The following is a 17852-nucleotide window of genomic DNA, read 5'->3' as shown; positions in this document are numbered from 1 at the left end:
CAGCCCTGCAGACCCCCTGGGAATGTGTCACGGACCCCTGGGGTACGCGGACCACAGGTTGGGAACCACTGGTCTTAAGTCCTTCATTTCCATTGTGGTCTAGGGCAGTATACACTATAGGCCAGTGACACTTTTAGCGTCATGATTTTGGGCGTTGGAGTCTTCATTCCTGCGTGAGGGCAGCCATCTGTTATTCACAAACATAGATCCCACCCTTTGCCTACTCGTCACGTAGGAGGAGTGGAGTGTGATTTAGTTCCTTGTCTTCGGTAAGTGTTATAATGATAATCTTGTGTTTTTTTTGTTTTGTTTTTTAAATTGTACTGAGACCCCTTGTCACGCTAACCTCCCCCATGTGACACCTCAGGCCCTGGCTGCAGATCGCTGGCCCCTTCAGAAGTGAAACTGCTGTTTCTGTTCATCACAAAATTGTTCCAAAAGAGGAGTATGGTTCTTGTTGTTCCCTTGCAAAATTGATCCAAATATCTGAGTCAAGTGCAAGCAAGGGGAGAAATACGTACTTACAGAAAAGGCAGTTATCTGCTGTATAGTGCTAAAACTGCCCCCATCTTCATACCCTTAACATTAATGCCAAAAACATGGATTAATATGCGAAAAATGAATGTTAAAATGTGTATAGGAAAGTACCCTCATTTTGGTATGGTTATCCCCACTTTTTGCCTGCTGTCAGTGTGTTTTGACTGTTTTACTGGGTCCTGCTAACCAGGACCCCAGTGATTGTGCTCTCTCCTTCTAAATTTGGTTGCTTAGCACTTTTCACCCCACAATTGGCATACTGGTGCTCCCATATAAGTTCCCAGTATATGGTACTTAGGTACCCAGGGCATTAGGGCACGAAGGGTTCCCCATGGGCTGCAGCATGTATTGTGCCACCCATGGGGGCCCATGCAAAATTTGTCTGCAGGCCTGCCATTGCAGCCTGCACGAAAAGGTGCATACACCCTTTCCGCTACAGGTCACTGCACAAGATCAGTGTAAGTCAACCCGATGGTAGGCCCTCCTAGTCCAGAGGGCAGGGTGCAGGTACCAGTGTGTGAGGGCACCCCTTCATGAGCAGAGGTGCCCCTACGAACTCCAGCTCCATTGCACTGGACTTTGTAAGTGTGGGAAAGCCATTTTACCAGTGTACTGGACACAGGTAACCACTACCTGCGTCCAGCTACATAACGGTAACTCTGAACCTGGGCATGTTTGGTATCCAACATGTCGGAATCATACCCCAATACTGTTGCCAGTATTGGTTGTATGATTCTAGGCACTCTGGGAGCTCCTTAGAGTTACTAGTCTTCTGGGGTTTTCCGGGCAGCCCGGGCTGCTTCCACCCCTCAGACAGGTTTCTGCCCTCCTGCTGCTTGACCAGCTCAGGCAGAGGAAGGCAGAGCAAAGGAGTTCCTCTGGGAGAGGGTGGTTACAACTTCACCCTTGGAAATAGGTGCTGCATGGCTTGGGAGGGGTAGCCTCCCCAAGCCACCGGTAAGCTTTGAAGGGCACATTTGGTGTCCTCCTTGCATAAACCGGTTTGCACCAGTCCAGGGACCCCCGGTCCCTGCTCTGCCACGAAACTGGATAATGGAAAAGGGAGCAGCCTCTCTTTCAGGTGGCCACTTGATTCTGCCATCTTGAATCTAAGGTGGGCAGGGGACCCTGGGAGCATCTGAGTGACCAGGCCATGCACGTGGCCACCCCACCCCGATAGGTGGTCACCCTGCTACATGACCATTCACCCTTCCAGGGCTATTTAGGGCCTCCCTCTTGGGTGGATCCTCAGATTTGACGTGCAAGATTCCAGCAGGACTCCTCTGCATCGTTTACTTCATCTTCCGGCCACCTGGACTGCAAATGGACCCTCCAGGAACTGACAATCTGCAACTTCAGTGACAACTCTGCTCTGCAACATTGTTTCTCCGGCTCCTTCCACCAACTGCAACATTCCCCTGGCTCTGCATCCTCCGAGGGCGCAGAGTCTTCAGCCTGCACAAGAAGTAAGAATGAATCTCCCTTGGAGTGAAGGAGTCACTCCCCCGCATCCGCAGGCACCAACTGCAACGTCGACCGGTGGCGTGGATCTCATCTGCTCTGGAACTGTGTGGATCCTGCATCACAGATGGTGGTGGGTATGGAGTGGTCCCCTTGGTCCTCTCTAACAGCTGTCCAACTTGAGAGGCAGTAAGCCCGCGCCTCTCCTTGCAGGGCAGTACCCCTATGCTCCACGACTCTTGCAGCTACCAAGGCTTGTTTGTTCCTCCTCCAAGGGATCTTAAGGCTGTGGGTATCCCCTGGCCCCCAGGACTCTTTCCTGCAAAGAAAAGTCCTGCCCACTGCTCCAGCAACGTGGGACTCCTCTTCAGGTCTGCTGAGTGGGCTTCACTGTGACTCCCGTGCCTGCTGCCCATGGGGCTGCCTTCTCTTCTTGAGATTCTCCCAGCTGCTGAGGGTCACCCTAGACTCCCCTCCCTGGGTCACATCTCCTGGACCTTGCTGGTCCTCTTTAGCGTTGCAAAACCACCTTCAACTGTTACATTTGCCAAGGCTTGTTGGTGGTTTTCCAGCACCACTGACTAACTGCATCATGCCCACTGACATGGGGCATCACTTATGGAACTACTCTTCTTTTCCTGTGCTGTGCTGTGCTGCGCTGCACGGCTTTCTTCTTCCACCGTCAACCTGGTCCAAAGGTGGTAGTGGCTCCAGCCACAGCCGGACACTCCATAACGAACTGGACTTGGTCCCCTTTCTTTGTAGGTCCTCTTCTGTCAGGATCCACCTTTGGGGTCCTCCAGTCTGATCTGGGTCTTGCACAATCCTTTTCCAAAGTCCTCCTGTTGGGTTTGGGGAAAACCAGGTACTTACCTCTGCTCTCCTGGTCGCAAGGGTCACTCTGGTACTCATCTCTGGGGGTTCCTAGTTCCTCCAGCTCCCTTCTCCCGATTCCACATCCTTGGGTGGGGGACTGCCTTTCACATTCAACTTTTTTAGCATATGGTTTGGCCCTCGCCTAGGGCCCTCACTATTTGCTATTGCTTTTACCAATGCTGTTTGCTTTCTATGCAATAATAGTGTGTTTACTTACCTGCAGTTGGGGTATTGCCTATACAGTATTTTAGTATTTGTGTTAGTGTTACAAAAATAAAGGTACTTTATTATACTGAGTAGTTCTTTCATGTGTGTAAGTGCTGTGTGACTATAGTGGTATTGCATAAGCTTTGCATGTCTCCTAGATAAGTCTTGGCTGCTCATCCACAGCTACCTCTAGAGAGCCCTAGCTTCATAGACACTGCCTACACTTCACTAATAGGGGATACCTTGACCTGGTATAAGGTGATAACACCATAGGTGGTCACCACATACCAGGCCAGCTTCTTACAATGTGTGTCAGGGATTTTAGTTCCTCTTATTTGACATGTTTTACTTAATGTTGCATTCCCCAAGAGTTAGCTGTTTCATCATGCTGTGCTTTTGTGCATTGTATTACTCTTGCACAGTGCATACTTTGACTCGTGCCAGGTGTTTATAAGGGACTTTGATTAAGAACGCTGGTGCCGAGGTTGAAGGTAAAGTAAACTGCCTGTCAGTCGGTCAGCCTCTCTGCAGAGCACACACAACAATGGTCATGTATTGCAGATGCAAATGACATTTATTGTAAATATGTGAAGGGGTGCGCAGGGGTCAAAATATTTAGAAGGCTAAAGCAAAATTAAATGAAGTGCTCAAATGTGAATAAGTGCAGTGTATGTTTGGGGTGGTAAAACGAAGGAGCTGCAAGGGAGTGCATTCAAGAGAGTGAAAAGAGGGTGCTGAAGAGGAAAGAGAGGAGGTTGAAAATGTGCAGATGGATGAGATGTGAAGAGAAAAAGGGAAAACATATCCAACGTAAAGCAGACATATCTGAAGGCCATACTCCTTCCAGAGGCCTCAATAATATTTAATTCAGTCTCACAATTGAAACATTTCCAATGCTAATTACTTATAACTAATCATTGTTGCTACTCATTTATCATAAAAGCTAACAACCATCGACAAAGCCAATAGTACAGACAGGTTTTAGGTGTATGTCAGTTGTAGTGTTATATTTCTGGATGCAATAACATCTCAGAGAGAAACCATAATACAGGCCAGGTGGCGCACTATGGGAATCACATAAATTTATTTTACATGTTCCCTTTTAGAGAGCCCCCACTTTAAGACCTGTCTGCACATATTTCTGTATGATTGATTGCAGCCAGCAGCTGTGGGTGCTTCCGGATGCCTGGTTAGAGCATTTTCTTCCAAAGTTGATGCGGCATGAGTGCAAGACACTGGGCAAGAACACACATTAAATGGCTTGAAGTTGTTGAGCTGTACAATTTGCACATTACAGTAACTGTTGAACATATTAATGCAGTAAGATATGGGGCAGACTATACGTTTCCACTGCTGTACAAAACTTTGCTACCTTACTAAATTCATTTGCTTTCAAATGCACCATTTGTCAATATTTTTTCATTATTTTTTTTTTTTTGCAGGGGGAGGAGGACCCACCTTGGACACCGCGTTAGTCCATTAAGCTTGCACGCTTCACTCGCTACATAAAAGTCATACCCAACTTTTACGCCCCACCACTTTCAAATGTCAGCAGCCGCCAGTGGCAGGGGGTGGATGAATTTCAATCCATTCTCTAAACTACATAACAAACAATGAGGCAAAAACCCTCTAACCCTTATGACCAGGGTAGTAAATGCAAATAGAATAATGGTCAATGCAAGGGGAAAGTAACCTAGACTTTCACAGTAATCCTATGACTAAAGTAATTCTATGCTTACAAACAATGTGACATGAATAGAAATGTATTACATTGTGTATTTCTTTAGACATGTTATTCCAGACTTAAGGTGTATATTTCTTTTAACATGTTATTCTAGACATAAAGTTAGCATTTGTCTGAATAGGTGCTCCTAGTCAAAGCAGTGAAGGTGAAAAAAAGTGCAAAGAAGTGAAGGTGATCTATGCACAGTATGTACAAAGGGTGGTTTTAAGAATATTATGGACTTCTAGTGGCTCCGTCAGTCCAGGAAGCCCTGAAGACACATAAAAGTCCTTTATATTTCTATATTCCACACTCAAAGATGTGTCGACTCAGTTGCAGAAACAAATCAAATTTGGGTCATCATTAGGACAGGGAAATTCAAGTCGGTAGCACCTACGGGTAGTATAAATATCTAGGTTACTAAAGGTCTAAGTACTCTGAGTCAAAGATTATTTAAGGGCAGGGATTAAGCACTCACCTAAAATCCAGTGTGGGAATACAATCTGGTTGTCAGGGACATCTTCCTGGTAGGGAAATGGCAATAGATGTGGTATTCTATTTATATGATAAGTGTATGGAGTGTACTCATCTATTAGCTAATGAACACTTACATGTAATTGCTTCACTGTGTCCCGAGGTCTGGTGGTCAAGTAATTATCCAGTGGTAGGTATTTGTATTCCAGGTCAAATACCTTTAGAGCGCCGTGCATCGATGAAATCCAGGGCTCACGTTATCTAAAATTAATAAAGGATGTGTGAACTAGCCAGTGTTTTAAGGGTGTACTAATCAAAGAAAGAAGAATTATAAATATATTATTATATATGGGTATTGAACACTTACTAGTCAGATTGAATCTGATGATATACTTTCAACGGGCCAGGGCAAACCGTCATGGAACTCCTGGCTGTGCACGATGGATCGTGTGTTATTCAGAAGCAAGCCGCACGTAATAGCGACGTGCTGGCTTAAGAATGCTTCACTACCATCTTGGAGAGAGCATTCGCGCTAGGGTTTGGTCTAGGATTTGACCAATCAGCGTGCTGGGGCTTAGGATGTCAAGCGGCTATGGAATCGCACGGCCGCCAGGCGGCGGACCCAGAAGGGAAGCTTCCCTTTCCGGTCCGCTATGCGCGTATGCATATATGCTTATGGGCCGTGTAGACTATGCATGGAAAGGGGAAACACAGTCTATTCAGTGTCTATCTGTACCACTAATGAAGAGATGTGTGCTAATTCTAGCCCACTGATGATCATGTCGGTCAAGTGTGGTCCCAATGAATGTAGCGTGGGTGCGCTTCATAAGTGTCCAAAACGCGCAAAGCATTATGTGTTCGTTCAATTTAGCATGAATAGATTATTGAGGAAATCGCACAGTATATAATATGCGATTTAAAAGTTTAAAATTAATGGAACAGACCACAGGTGGTCGTAACAGTCAATTGCGGATGCACATAATGTAGTATGGGAATGCATGTATCAATATACATGTATATATTGATGTATGTTATCATAAGTGGCGGCCATCGCACAGGACACTATGTGTTCAGTATGTGTCTGTACAATTCAAGTTATTCATATATGAATGAGGGGATCGCACCGTGTGTGGTGTGTGCGATTTACAAAAATGTGGGCCAAAAGTGGTCATATTGGCACAGTGCAGTCACGCAGAATGTGATGTGGGTATGCTTAATATAGTTGCGTATCAACCCACGGAGCGGCCAGAGGATGGTCTGAAAATAAGGGTCATAGTAAGGCATACAAATGTCTGCGTCTAGTGTGCGATGTTTCCACCTGGCAGTTATGAGGTGACAATGCAGTAGAAAGACCTGTATCCTAAGTGTCCGGGCTCTTAGTGTAGGACTCTGGTAATGACAGGATGAAAAAGTGGAAGGAGCGAGAAGGGCCCTGATTGTCCTGAAGGCAAAAGGTTGTCACTACACACATGCCTTGTGTATGTTTATCCATTACTCATATATCTCAAAGAGAAGAGTGGCGCCAATCTTCAATAGTGTTTAATCCCTCTCTGATAGTGACACATTTCTCTATCCAGAATAGCTCACGTTTTGATAAGATGTATTCTTTGTCGGGAGGTCATGCAGTTATTGGATGTTTTCAGGGACTTATCTGGCTTACGCGTGAACTGGACAAAGTCCTGCTTATTTCTGTTGACCTCTATTCCAGAGCCTTTCTGGCCCCCTCTCCCGGTACATCCCTTGCCATGGTGTCCTGTTACCTTCAAATATATTGGCATACAAATTTACCACACCATTATAGACCTCAGGGACGGCAATCTGGGTTGAGCAATTCCCTCGATTCGTGGATCACTGCCCTTCTGGAGGTCCTTACCTCTGTCGCCCCTGGGACGTGTGGCGATTGCAAAGAAAGTTAATACTCCCCAGACTGCTATATTATTTCACTGTGCTACCGCTGGCGCTTCCCCTATCATTCTTTGCTCACTACATGGCCTAATGTTAGAACTACTGTGGGGGAACACTCGGCGCCGGGTTGCCTTAGCTACCACATATCATCCACTCGAGGAAGGGAGAATGGATATGCCCAACTTCGAGTTATATTATGTGGCAACACAATTACAATGGCTGCTTTGCTGGCTCCTGCCCTCCCTCACAGCGGAGAGGGCAATGGTACTTGACAGACTGGGTCAGTTAGACGTGTTGACATGGTTAACAGACCACACATGTCCTCCCCTACATGTCAATAACTTGACAGACACAGCCCGAATTGGTTGGCGCAGATTCGTACGGAACAGGGGACCAACACTACCCTACTCTCCCAGGATCCCATTGATCAGTATGCAGGGCAGAAGGAAATTGAACACATACCATACTCCAACACCGTGGTTGGCAGCGAGACTAACTACGGTCGGGGATCTCTTCAGGGACGGCTCTCTCATGACATACACTGGTATAGAGGATACTTACAACATTGGCCCTGGATGGTTCTAAACATACTGCGCCATGAAACAGCTCATACATAATACCTGGCAGGAGGGAGATACGGAACCTTCAACATTGCCTATTCTTCACAAATTATCAGTCCCGGGTCCTATAAAAGGTATATCTCTGCTGTACAGTACCTTTCTTAAATGCAGACACAGTACAGACGGGAGCACAGACTAGATGGGATGCGGTTCTCCCTACTCCATTATCCCCAATTGCCCGGATCAAGGTGCTCCAACTGGTAAAGTGTGTCTCCCACAACCCATGATTCCGCTTTGCTCAGTTTATCTCCACAAGACATATCTATCCACCCCCACCGACTCCTGCGTAGGTTCCCCCACACAACACATGAATGCCCACACTGTGGAGAGAGGGAAACCACTTTCTACCATATAGTGTGGACCTTTCTGTCCATACAACGTAATTGGCACAAAATCATTACAATGACAGGGGAATTGCCCGACCATGTGCTCTCCCCTACTCCGAGTCCTGCCTACTTAGCATCGGTGTTAAGGCTAAAGGGGACAAACAACAACAGAGGTTCACAAATCAGGCCTTTGTCTTATTCAAACGCCACATAGCAATGCAAACGAAGGCACCTTCTATACCGGATGGCAACAAGTGGCTAGGTGAGCTACTGCAGTGTGCTAGGGCAGAGACACAGGCACTCCGCTCCATGAGTGACAGGGGTCTAGCTTTGGCGGGATAAGGGATCTGGGACGCCTTCATAGTCAGGGCCGAAGCCAAAAATGACACCCGACCTCCATGAACAATGACAATAAGCGTTAGCACAAGCAGTCCTTGGTGCTTCAGCAGTGCATAGCCCGTGAGCACTGTGCAGTAGATCACACATATTACTGTAAAGCCTCACACTTGTGGCCTCCCCGCAGGAGCCCCCTACCTTGCATTGTGGCATGACCTGCCACCTTATGCCATGGCGGTTTCCCTAGGGTTGGATTCTCCGAATAGCTAGTACCCCTACACCCGGACACAAAGGTAATTCCGGGATGGTAACACATCATTGTACTTCCATTTTATACTATTGCAGACCTCTTGTGGCACTATACACATCCCTTCTAATTATGAAGCTGACCTGGTAGAAAGTATGACCACATGTACCTGTCCATGTTAATGACATTGTTTATTGCCAAACACTGCCTTCATGTTCCTTGGGTCCTAGGACTCCCTCCCACAGCCTTATTCCTTGCTTTTCTTCTTCTTTGACTTCAAATGTGGCATTCACACCCAGTGTTATGTAATTGTTGGTTATGTTGTATTAGCAAATAATAAAAACAGATTTGACGAAAAAAAAAAAAAAAAAAAAAAAAAAACACACACTTAACAAGTGAAACAATGTGCCCCTTTAAAATGTGGAGCAAAACCAACCTGGGGTATAGGACTGTTACCTTATGGTAACAATATTTTTCAGTAGTTTTCTGCACTTAATTCTGCATTTAAATAGACAAGAATGCAATATAATGTGTAGCACTGATCTTTCCGAATGTTAACACATAGCATTACACTTTGAGCAAGTTATGGCTGTGCGGATTGCTCTGTGAAAATCCTGGAAGAACCTTTGTAGACAAAACCTGGATTGAGCAAAACACGAGCCAGATTTATAATATGAAATCAGCCACAGACACATTTTCCTACCAAATTCAGATTTAACATGGCACTCAGAACGAGGTTAATATTGAAAAACAAGTGAAAAATAATGTGTACATTACCTAAAAATATTACGTAGACTGTGTGCCAATTTAAGTTAAACAAACCAACACAAAGGCCACAGTACAATTTACAGGAGCAGTGAATCGTTTTGAAGGAATTCTCTTACTTACAGCACTTCTTTCACAACACCCTAAACATTTCACACCAAGTACTGAACACCCCAGAACAATAGAAATCGCTGCAACACTCTAAAATAGGGGCAGGAGGGTATGGCAACTTTGTAGCTTCACAGATTCTTTCATGAAATATTTTGTGGGTTGTTCCTATTGTACTCTCTTATAGTTCTCATTATTATCTGTGATCCGTTTTGTTATGCCTTGTTACCAACAACAGAACACCAGAAAGTTATGATGGAATACACGATGGCAACTGAAGCAAGAGCCCTGAAGTGCCAAGCAGACAGATTTCTTCAAACAGGCCATTTTGAGATTCTGATCCTGTAAGTGGTCTAAGGATACTCATGATGCACCTCTGAAGTACATCTTCTTATCTAAACCCTGTTAAATTATGAAATCCAGGGCCAGGATTCACCAAACTACCCATGTATACATGTGTGGCAAACCGAATCCTGGTGAACTATACTCCAAGATATTTAAATTATATAGCAGGGTCTCAATATTTACTTACACAGAGAACCTATACCTTATATTTACAAGTGTAAAAATAAGTATAGTTTAATTTACCTCCTATATTTTTGTTTACTGAACATTAAGTGAAGGGAATCTTAACGGAGACAACAACTTTACAGATCAGGTACTCATTTAGAAGCAAATTAGCAGCGAAAATTACCTTGTTGGGCCACTCAAGCAAAGAACTCGCCTGCAACATATTAGGGAATTTTATTGTTTTACTGTCTAGCATTGTTAGTTCAATTGAAAATAAAAATAAATGGAAGACATTCCGCTTTTAGGATGATTGGTCACAATTCTAGTACTAGGAGAATTAGGCAAATAAAGATTTAAACTAAAGACACGTTTAGTGCAGGAAGTTTAAGAAGAATAAAGTTTATTTTATTACAAAATAATTTTACATATACATATAAAACATTACAAAATTGGAGACATGGGTGAGCAAGGGCTAGTAAACAAAGGAGGGGGAGCTAAAATAAACGACAAGTTGGGTGACTCTTTGAGAATGCTAGTACAGACTAGTCTTTTTCATGATTCGCAAAAACTCTTGTTCATTGATCTCTCCATCACCATCACGATCAGCTTCATCAATCATTTCCTAAAAAACATAAATAAAGTTATCTGGAAAGCAAGGTTTTATTGCTGCAACATTCAGAAGTAAAATAGTACAGTGAAAAGATCGTAAAATGGAAATCGCTGCTCTAGATTATTTTGAATCAGGAGATTCGATACCCACGTGAATCAGTACAGTTTAACTATTTTGTTGAATGCATCTTAGATTTTGTTGAATGTTTCACAGCAGTGCAACTTAATTATTCAACTGTGACCTATATAATGCTAGGGTCCTTCATCACAGTCGAACAGCACAGGTGTTAGTGCCAGTAGACACACTCTAAAACACACTTCACATCTACAAAATAGTAGCCACTGTCTCCGACCATATGCAATGCATTTAGGGTGTCAGTCTCAAAGCCAATGATATGGCCATCAAAACCTCCAACTTGTAACTGAACCAGTGCCTAGCTGACCTAACGCAACAATGACATCTAGAAGTCACTATAACACCATCGTACCACCAACCTCAGACAAAGAACAGTACCTCTCCTCTCAATTTTTTTTAACATTGGACCCCCTCAAGAACGGGTTAATCAACACACAGTGCACTCAAAGGTTAAGAAAGATATTAAACATAACATTTATTACCGCAATGGAGAATCAAGTCCCCATTTAGCATAATCTGGGCCCCAAGATATACTGAATAGCAACTAGGTGGACTACATAAGCTGTAAAAGTGCACTCTAAAGAACCTAGCAAAGACTAAGGGCCTGAATAAGAGTACAGCGGTCCTAAGACCGCCGTACCCACTGTGACTTTCCGACCACCAGATTACGATGCTGGCAGTCCGACCACCACAAGACCGCCACCACTGCCAGGATTGTGGATACTGATGTGTTAGCAGTGGTGAAAGCCGTGCTCAAGCACGATGACCGATGTCGTGGGCAGTGCAGAGGCCCTCCTGTCAGCACAGTTATTGCAGCTGGCATTGGCCTCAGTTCCATTTCAGAGCTGAAGCCAATGGCGCCGCACTGACTGTCCCGCCAGCCCCGGGGGAACATCATAATATGGTGATCTGGCGGCCGGTGGCTTGGAGGCAGCCTCCAGACCACCATACTGGCGGTCAGACGGTTAGATTGCCAAACTCATAATCACGCCGAAAGTCAGCATACTTATAAATCGGTTAGCACCCTTTGTTACTAAAGCAGCAAATGTACTTAGCTGCAATGTAACATGTCACTTGAACAAAAGCCACAGCACCCTTACATCATGACTATCCTTCTAGGCAGTCAAAATGGTCCACTACATAGCAACTGCCTCAATGAACACCTACAGTATCACCCCCTTTTCAACATGTGCTTTCGACTGCTGGCCAAAAATCAGGTCTCTGAGTGCAGATTCACCTACATCTGGCCAACCCATTAGCCTTATAAAATGTTGTACTTGGCAAAGTTCAAAAAGCAGCACAAAATACTGGATGACAGCAAACCACCCCTAATTTAATCCTGAAGGAACTGAAATAATGCCATTCGAGCTAAAAAGCTGTGCCCAAAGCACAGCCAAATTCTACTTCTAGTGTCTGCCATGCTCTTAACAATACCAGTCTAGCACTATTTGCACTATTTGATGCCTTATCTATTATCTCAGTGAAAATGAGTTATGTGGATTTTTCATGTGCTGTGCAGATATGAATGGTGTAATTCTGTGTATTTTGGTTTGAGAAAATCAATAAGTCTTACAAATAAATAAATAAAAGTGTTTCCTTTAGTCATTTCTAGGACCGGCAGGCTTCTAAACTTCACTTCCATAACCTTATAATAACTGCAGCTGCAGTGTGGGTTGGCTGCATCAGGCGGCCTACTACTGCTGCTCGCAGCCATAGGCCATGAGCAGTGAGGATTGGCCAGAGTATTCACAAACATGTTTCAAAAATGTGTCCCATGTACTTGCATATGTGAAGTTAGTCTACAATTTATGAAATCAGATCTAACACCTATCATGAAAATTAGGATTACATGAACGTAAGTTTTACTCCTATTGTAATTTTTCTTTATGTAGAGAATACTTTGGGTATGGTGCTGTGGCAGTATAGTCAGATGTCTACTTACAATACAAAACATAGATTTTGTCTGGCTTTTATGGTCCGTTCTGCATTTGCTCCTTTTATATAGAGTAGCTCGCGAGTTACTTGCAGCGCTTCACCTGCCTGTAAGTAGCCCTCGTGTGTGCATCCCAGCGCACTAAAGTATAAGTAGGGCTCCTAGCTTTCCATTTTTACAGATAAATACAGAAAGAAAACATTTATTTCCCTGTCTGTATTTATTTTTAAATATGAAAAAAAGGCTTCTTTTAAACGATTCTCAATACTGTTAATCATGAGTGGCAGGTCAATAGCTATACAGATTGACAGGGAGGGGACTTAATAAAAATTAAAAAAAAAAGATTTCCTAATGCAGTTTGAATAATTGTAGATATACAAATTTTTTATCCGTTTCTACAATATAAGTGTTTTCAGAGCATTGCATTGCACTCAATTTCTAGAACACGTTGGACATTCAAACCGGAGTATACTTTTACTTGTTAAATAAATGTGGCAATATACCCATTGCAGCGTGATGTATACTCCAAACACAAAATAAATACAGATAAATATGTATAAAATGTGCACAAAATAAACATGATTAGAGCCAGGAATGTCAAAAATAAAAACTATAAAACCAGGATCGCTAATTATAAGCTTTTGTTAGGTTGAATGAATATATCTATAAGCAATACTTTGAAAGTGAGAGTACTTGCACTTTTCACCTTTGCTGCAATACATTTAATAGGAGAGTACAAGCACTTCTCACTAGCAAACAGGTGCTCTGTGTCAGAAGTACCAGCACTTCTATATTCCCATTTAAAACTGTGTTTACAAGTATGCTGAAAAACTGTATTCAAGATGAAAATGTGTGAAAATGGTCGATTTTCCAAAATGCATTTAAAGCGGATATTGGAGTCATAAGCCTCTCCAACACTTCATGATTTATGATTGAATCGGTGCCAGGGCAGTGCAGCTGTGGCTTTTATGTATTACCCATGCACAGACATTCCACAACTCATTTTTCACATGTCTGTTGGGAACCGTGCCGTATGCACTTAAGTCACAACTACTGGTACCTTCTATAAGGGGGCAAATAGCGTAATCTTGTCTGATATTGTCACTCAACCAATTTTCATAATACGAGTTTCTCAGGATGGTTTTCATTGAACATAAGCAGTAGCCCTTATTATAGAAAAAGTCTACAAAGCCTTTGAGAGGGGCCAAATGCCTCAGTTCCTTTTGGGCACAAAAGAATGTTACTCCCTGATTCTTTGTACTTTTTGATAAGATTCTATGAAAAGAAAGAAAAGATGTGCTAACAGTTTGAAGGATGGGCAAACATATAATTTTGCTGTGAAGGCTTACTATGGTAAGACATCAGGATTGCAACCCCCATCTTCGCAGGAAAGGGGCTGCAGGGAGTAATGCACTTTTTACTTTTGAGATAATAGGGCCATTAATCTAGGAGTAATACATTTTTGAAGTTGTGGGCGGGTGGCCTGATGCCCAGAGATGGGGGGTGGAGGGGTGTCCCCATCTTCTCCTGGGGCTTAGAGAAAACAAATACAACACTAGTGAACTCTTGCTTGATAAATACTAGTAAGAAAAATAGATTAGTCTGAAATGAGGGCTTGGCTGCCAAGTCCCCAATTTCATAAGACACCACACCAATCTACTTCGATTTTTAGATGTGGGCTATGGCATCTGACTTTAGAGCAGGGATTATGGTGGTAATCAGCTGCAGCAAACACAAGCTTAATGGAACAACAAACGACTTACACAAGTGCATAATGTCTTCAAACAGAGTACTTCAGCCTCAATGCTGATATGACTTACCTGAGCAAGTGTGGCAACCTAGATGACATGCTTAGGCACTGGAATGCCCAATTTGGCCATCAACTGTATAAAGGTTCCCATTACCAAACACCTTCTTTCCAGTTTTTGTTACTCTGAGCATAAACCCAGTCTTTCACACTCTGCACCTTTGTGGACCCATTTATGAAAATTACAGGATTTGGTTTTCAACTGAAAAGTCGTGTGTCTTAACCATTAACACTATCTGTGTTTTGAGACTTTGAGCTATATGCAGAAATTAAGGGCAGGCAGTGAGATCCATTTTGAGCATCAGTTATACTTTTTTACAAATCCTGACAACCCCTTCTCGAGCTCAACCCCAAAGGCACCATCTGAATGGAGTCCCAAATCCTACCATGCCATTATCATTATTAAAAAAAATAAAGGGAAGCCTCTTAAATTATTGGATATCCACACTTTAAGTATATGGGGTGTTTGTAACTGAAGTTTAGTTTACAAAAGGAGAGAGTAGTGTTTGTATTTTAAACTTGCTTTTCGGTTGCAGTTACCTTGCAAAGATACCGAAATATAAAAACCCCTCAGTTTTTGCACTATACAGAACTAGTTGCTAAATACCTCATGCAACAGGCAAACGATGCAACGTTTTTTTTTTAAATACCTGGAGTTCTTCATCTGTCAGATTTTCTCCAAGCTCTTTCGCAACCCGCTTTAGATTTTTGAAGGAAATCTTTCCAGTCCCGTCATCATCAAACAGCCGAAAAGCTTTCATAATTTCTTCTTTTGAATCCTTTTCACTCTGTAAAAGCAACCCCATTCAACTTATTGAAAATCTTTGTTCTATCAGAAATCGCTTTATTAAAATACTTGGCCCATTAAAACATTTATAATAATACAAGAAAAGGTTACAAATTACCATTTTAAGAGACATCATCGCCAGGAAATCCTCAAAGTCAATTGTGCCTGATCCCTCCTTGTCAATATCGGCTATCATTTTCTTCAATTCCTCCTTTTTTGGCTCAAAGCCAAGAGCACGCATAGCGACCTGCAATTAAAAAAATCTGAATTTACAGCAAACATATTTGTAACAAAGTTCCAAATATAGAAAACTATGTCAATCTCATTATTTGCCTTGAATGGTCAGGGATCCGAAATGAAGGGATATCTATTTTTTCTGTATCACATAAGATGATCAATTTTATTTTTTTGCCTACGTGAGTGAACTGACACACCTCTATGCCCCACCACCCTTAACGCCTCCATATCCCTACACCCTGGCAAACAATAATTGAAATTGGAGTAGATGTTAGAGCCAATAGAGTAAATATTTAATCTTTAGCAATCGTGATACTTCAGGTCATGAGCTACCCATTTCTTTACATAGAATTTTAAAGAAAACAGGGACTTGAGGACAATAGAGGTGAATGTTGGTGCACAACAGGGAATTAATCTACCAAGCAAGATTTTGATGTTCTGAAACACCCATACCCAGGTTTACAGTGGTTTGAACAGTAAATAACTGTTGTTGTTCTCACTATCCCAGACTATACAGATTAATGATGGGCATTAAGGAGAACACTCAGGCATCCTTTTACATAGAAGAGCAGAAGCACCTGATGAAACACATAAGTGCAGGTAAGTTTTTATATATTTTATTCACAGTACTCACGATTTTTTAAAAACGTTGTAGGAGACACTAAAGAGCACAATTGACTACCTAGAGTTCTAGTCTCAGCTTCATATCAACAAAGTAGAACTCTGCAGTCAGTGCACTATAAGAGGAAAGTTGCACTGGTCACCATTGTGACCTCAGGGCTGCTTCTTTGCAAATAACATTTTTTATTCATTTTTGGAATTTATAAAGTGAATCATTCACCGGGAGAAAAAAATTGCTACCATACAATACAACTGTTATACCAGAGGAATAACAGCAGAGTGAAGTGTGTGTTTAAAAACTCCATAAAATCTCTTTCCTGTCCCTTCAAAGCTACTTCTCTTTGCTTGCAGATAATACAACCCAAATAATCTACAGCTGGGACATTTACTGTAGAGTATAAAATGGACAGCTTAAAATTTTAATATTTTATTGCAGATAAAGGCATTTGCCCAAAATGCAAATTGACAGAGTTTCACCTACTCAACCAGGGCTCGAAAAATCTACTCGACCACTCACTATGGCAAGTTTTATTTTATGAGGTCGAGCTATTTTTAGATCCTACTCGCCCCTTCTGGTGAGTGGACAAAGAACAGGTGTTCTGTTCAGTCAGAAACTGAATCATCAATTAAGATGCCTTTAAATCTTATTCTTGTCACATTTCCTTCTTGTTTGGAGACAGAGGTCAAAAATCAGTTTGTCTTCTTGCAATGCAAATACTTTTCCTTGTGACTGCAGAGTTCCATGATGTTGTAATGTGAACTGTTTGACCTATATGAAATGAAAGGCTTTTGGTATTAGGTTTTTCCTAACACACAACATTTAAATAACCAAGTCAACTTTACAAAAAATTCAAAATATATTTCAGCAGCTGTGAAAGACCAGTTTTTGTACTTCTGCGTGATGAAAATAAAATGTTTTAATAGGATAAAAAAAAAAAAGTCCGAACGCTTTACTTGGTGATGTGCAAATGATAAATGTTTTCTGAAACCCAATTTTCACAGATTATTGTTAATACACTATATAGTTGTATCAGTAAAGCTGCAAGTTGGTGAGAAGTTTTTGGACATTTCTTTGAAATGTGGTGTCTGTGAATGACAGTGCGCTACCACATCATGCTTAAAAGTGAGTGTTTAAACATAAAACTGAGAAACACTCCTGCCCTGATGGCAAAGCTATTAGTAAACTAAGAGGCAAGTCATGCATGGATCATGTGTACCCTATATGTGGGCTAGATTTATTATACATGGAGCAAATGTTTAGTGTATTTAATCAAACAAAATAGTATTTTTTTTGTTTTACAGCAGAAATGCTGAACTCCCATATTTGAAGGTGCACTCATATGTGAGAATGAAGAAAGTGACTGTAAAATACAATATTTGCCCAGGATCACACAATTTGAGACCCATTTCTGGGTCAAGTACATTACAGTTAGGTCAAGCATATTATTCAATCTACTCGACCTGCAGGTCCAGTAACATTTTTATGTTTTTTCAAGACCTGTCAACTAAACACTAAAATATGCTTTTCAGGACTATTCACCTTCACGGAGTTGCAGGGACTAACACTCTTAACTTCTGAGATTATTGGGCCAGTTATCTATGAACAATATTTAAGTAATTATTCAGT

The 17852-nt window shown here is 42.2% G+C and overlaps 1 protein-coding gene across 1 annotated transcript in view; it reads right to left on the bottom strand.

Moving 5' to 3' along the window:
- Positions 1–10478: 10478 nt before the first annotated feature.
- Positions 10479–17852, bottom strand: part of LOC138301993 (uncharacterized) — a 50172-nt gene continuing 42798 nt past the window's right edge. The window contains exons 3-5 of the mRNA XM_069242424.1: positions 15486–15614; positions 15231–15368; positions 10479–10717 (exon numbers count right to left, since the gene is read on the bottom strand). Of these exons, the coding sequence (XP_069098525.1) occupies positions 10628–10717; positions 15231–15368; positions 15486–15614 (357 nt within the window). The 3' untranslated portion in view covers positions 10479–10627. The remainder of the gene's footprint in view (positions 10718–15230; positions 15369–15485; positions 15615–17852) is intronic.

This window comes from Pleurodeles waltl, chromosome 1_2 (assembly GCF_031143425.1).
Source record: "Pleurodeles waltl isolate 20211129_DDA chromosome 1_2, aPleWal1.hap1.20221129, whole genome shotgun sequence".
In the NCBI taxonomy this organism is placed as follows: domain Eukaryota; kingdom Metazoa; phylum Chordata; class Amphibia; order Caudata; family Salamandridae; genus Pleurodeles; species Pleurodeles waltl.
The sequence above is the reverse complement of the archived record's forward strand: the minus strand, read 5'-3'. Positions and strand labels throughout refer to the sequence as shown.